The 3,119-nt window shown below is 37.3% G+C and overlaps 1 protein-coding gene across 1 annotated transcript; it reads right to left on the reverse strand.

The window, feature by feature from the left end:
- Window positions 1–220: 220 nt before the first annotated feature.
- LOC121811788 (G2/M phase-specific E3 ubiquitin-protein ligase-like) lies at window positions 221–1,992 on the reverse strand. Its single transcript, XM_042215588.1, has 4 exons — window positions 1,928–1,992; window positions 1,483–1,652; window positions 727–884; window positions 221–627 (listed from the first exon to the last, which is right to left on the reverse strand). The coding sequence occupies exons 3-4, from the start codon at window positions 821–823 to the stop codon at window positions 392–394; spliced, it is 333 nt and encodes a 110-aa protein (XP_042071522.1). The 5' UTR covers window positions 824–884; window positions 1,483–1,652; window positions 1,928–1,992; the 3' UTR covers window positions 221–391.
- Window positions 1,993–3,119: the final 1,127 nt, after the last annotated feature.

Consider the following 3,119-nt stretch of genomic DNA (forward strand, 5'->3'; position numbering starts at 1 on the left):
CTTCTGCAAACTCTCCTGCAAACTCTCTGCAACTTCCTGTCAGCCTGCTGCACTTAGTCTTTCTAAAACACACACTGTTTAAACCTCTGAATACAATATCAATGCTGCAAATTCTATTATTAATGCAATGGTAATAATGATGATTATTTAACAATAGCAGTAAAATAATTTCCCTGCTCCACAAAACATTTAAAATTTTCTTTAATAAAACCATTTACAAATAGTGTCCAGCATTTCTGTCACTTTTCCAACATACACAATATTCAGAAAAAACAACTAAATGTTTAACAATATGGAAGTTGCTTGTCACATGAATGTGTTAAGTAGTGTGCCAACGGCAGCTGAACCTAACAGGGTAACTCAGTAACTGTAACTTGATGACCTTGCTAATTTAAGAACATCCAAATCCTGGAGCATTTTGAATTCCAAAGTCCATGTGGGCCTTAAAGATGCTGTATGAGTCACAGATGGGTAGCTTCAGGGTATTTGCACAGGTGTTTGCAACTGGAAAAGGCGAATCACTTAAAAACTGGATGCATGGTGGTAGTGTCATTCCTGCCGGTGGAACTGCCGTCAGCCCTGTGGCAAACATCATCAAATCTTCCAGACACACTGCTGTTGCCTTCTCTGAAAGAAGAAAGTAAACACTGTAGTACATTACAGAAAATTAATTTCCTTACCTCTCCTTTCATAAAACTATAAACAAATAAAAATGGCCATTCAAACCTTCACAATCAAGGAGATAATCTGCCCAAAAGCCAAGTGTTAGGACCTCCTTATGCTGCTTGTTGCTTCCTGTTGGGCTGAGATCTGGTCTGAACATGCTCTCCAGTTCTGAAGCAGTCAGGGCCTTGGCAGAGAAGCATAGGAGTGGGGCCAGCACACTGGAATGTTGTTGCAGTGCACTTAAAAAATTCAGACTTTCCAGTCCATCTTTAAATCTGCAAAGGATAGACAAATAACTAATAATTGGTTTATAGCTATAACTATTGCAGTCTTCTAAATTGTGTTTAAATATCTTTACCTACTAGATCTTTCATTACAAATTTGGACAGATTTCAAATGCATAGAATCACTCATACACAAAAACAATTCATAGTGCTCAGAAATTAACTGTGACAGCAAAAAAAGAAGAGCTCATCGGGATTTCAGCATTTAAAAAAAATAGTGCTTTCACACTGGAATAAACAAGTGTGTCAAACAAGGGATCACCTCTTTTTATAAATAACTGAAAAATTAATCATGTTGCATGACTATGATTATTATGGGTCATTGTGAACAATAAATGTATACTAAATTAGAGTTCTAGTGTCAAAAGGTTAATAGCGTGCGACAGTGGCTCAGGAATTAACTTGTTGTTCATCAGATCACACGAATGCTACTGAATCAGTTTTTTCATATACATCTGAAGGTCTGAAAATGTCAGTGGCTGCTGTGATGAGCAACTGGCCATCCTGAATTTAAAAGGAGTAATGAGTTTACCGTTGAATGACACTTTGGTTTCTTTCAAGGATGTACCATCTGAGGTACTCCTCCACAAATGCTTGTTTCTCACAAGGCTTGACGTTTCTGAGGCATCCAGCAGTTTGGAAGATTGTGCTGTTTTGCAAAATAAGATTATGCAAAGACTCCTCTGATTCAGCTTTCAGGACCTATAAAAAAAAAAAGGTTTACTGTAAGAAAAACAAAAATAATTTTCACTACTTTTACGATTCATTCAAACATTGGATTAAAAAAATAATCAATTTGTTATTTCACTTGTGTTGTTGGGAGGTGGAAATCTGTCCTTTCAGATTACAGAATCTACCTTGAACCTACTTTCAAGATATGATCCAACACGGATAACTTTTATCCTGATTAAATCTTTTAAACTGGCCCCAAGTGTCTTCTAAGTAAACCCATTCCCTGAGCCTAGGTAATTTTCTACCTGATGTAGAACTTTTGTGATCTCCTCATCTTGCACATCTTCTACAGTGGCGCTGAAACTCTGATTCTGATGTGGTTGACCAGGTTCTTGGAGATGAAATGTGGTGCTGGTCCCCCATGCACAATGGATACAGCGATCATCTTTCCTGCTAAAAAGTACTCATCTTGCCTGGCAGCTGTTATACAGGGCACATAATTATCATGGTTAATTGCTATTAAATATGCTAATGAAAAAATAAGCCAATTTTTATTAAAATTTCCATTGTAATAATTACGGAGAAAACATCCACCTCTTGAATTATATAAAAGATAATGGCTCTCTTGAGGTCCATCAAAGATGGGGCGATTTCTCAGACTGCCCATAAGAAGTGTGAGGAATTCACGCCTCGGGCCACCTGTATCCAAAACGTCTTCAAAGCTGCCAGCATCATCATTAAACTTGATGAACATGTAGTAGTTGTCAGAGTATGTGCTGCGTCGAAATCCTCTAACAGCTCCATCCCATACAGCTGACCTTGATATATTGAACCTGGTGACCTTGTTGTGGTCAAGTTCCAGTGCCAAATTTGCAATAATTTCATGTGCCTGCAAATTGGTGCCCACACTCTCTAAAGACAGGCGCGGTGTGTGCTCCCTTAAATACAGAACAGACAAAGACATCCCACAGCATGTAGACACTGCCACATATCACGTGGGGGTCTATACCTTAGTTCCATCCTCATCTCATCCAACTACAATGCTTAACTGTGTGTGGAATAAAGCATGAAACACATATGATGCTATCCTTTATACATAACCAAGTCACACAAAAGGTGATATTGAACTTATTAAACTGATACTGTTAATAGACATGATCAATACACTAAGGTAAAAGAAATTTCCATTGCAATGGTTACCTTGATAAGATCTTATCACTTTATCATGTTGCCTAGCAATCTGCCTGTTAAAATGTTTAAGATGTTACAAAAACACTAAATCACTTTAATCTTATTACTGCAATCTTTATTCTTAAAACTGTAATAATGGATAACATTATGAAATCATAACATTGCCTAGCAACCATGCATGTATAGAAGGAAATCAGAGACCAAACAATACTAAAGCATGGAGTGCTTTAGTTTCCAACATAGACACGTTATCACTTCAGTTATTGCTTTGAGTTACTGTAATGCGCATTCATTTTCCATGGTATG

Source organism: Haplochromis burtoni, unplaced genomic scaffold, assembly GCF_018398535.1.
Source record: "Haplochromis burtoni strain Fernald_Lab_line unplaced genomic scaffold, NCSU_Asbu1 Contig_767, whole genome shotgun sequence".
NCBI lineage: Eukaryota > Metazoa > Chordata > Actinopteri > Cichliformes > Cichlidae > Haplochromis > Haplochromis burtoni.

Bases quoted from the DNA above. Each gene is read 5' to 3' on its own strand.
- LOC121811788 (XM_042215588.1), bottom strand. From the start codon at position 823: ATGTTCAGACCAGATCTCAGCCCAACAGGAAGCAACAAGCAGCATAAG. The intron at 628-726 runs GTTTGAATGGCC...TTCTTCTTTCAG, and splicing joins TTATCTCCTTGATTGTGAAG to AGAAGGCAACAGCAGTGTGT.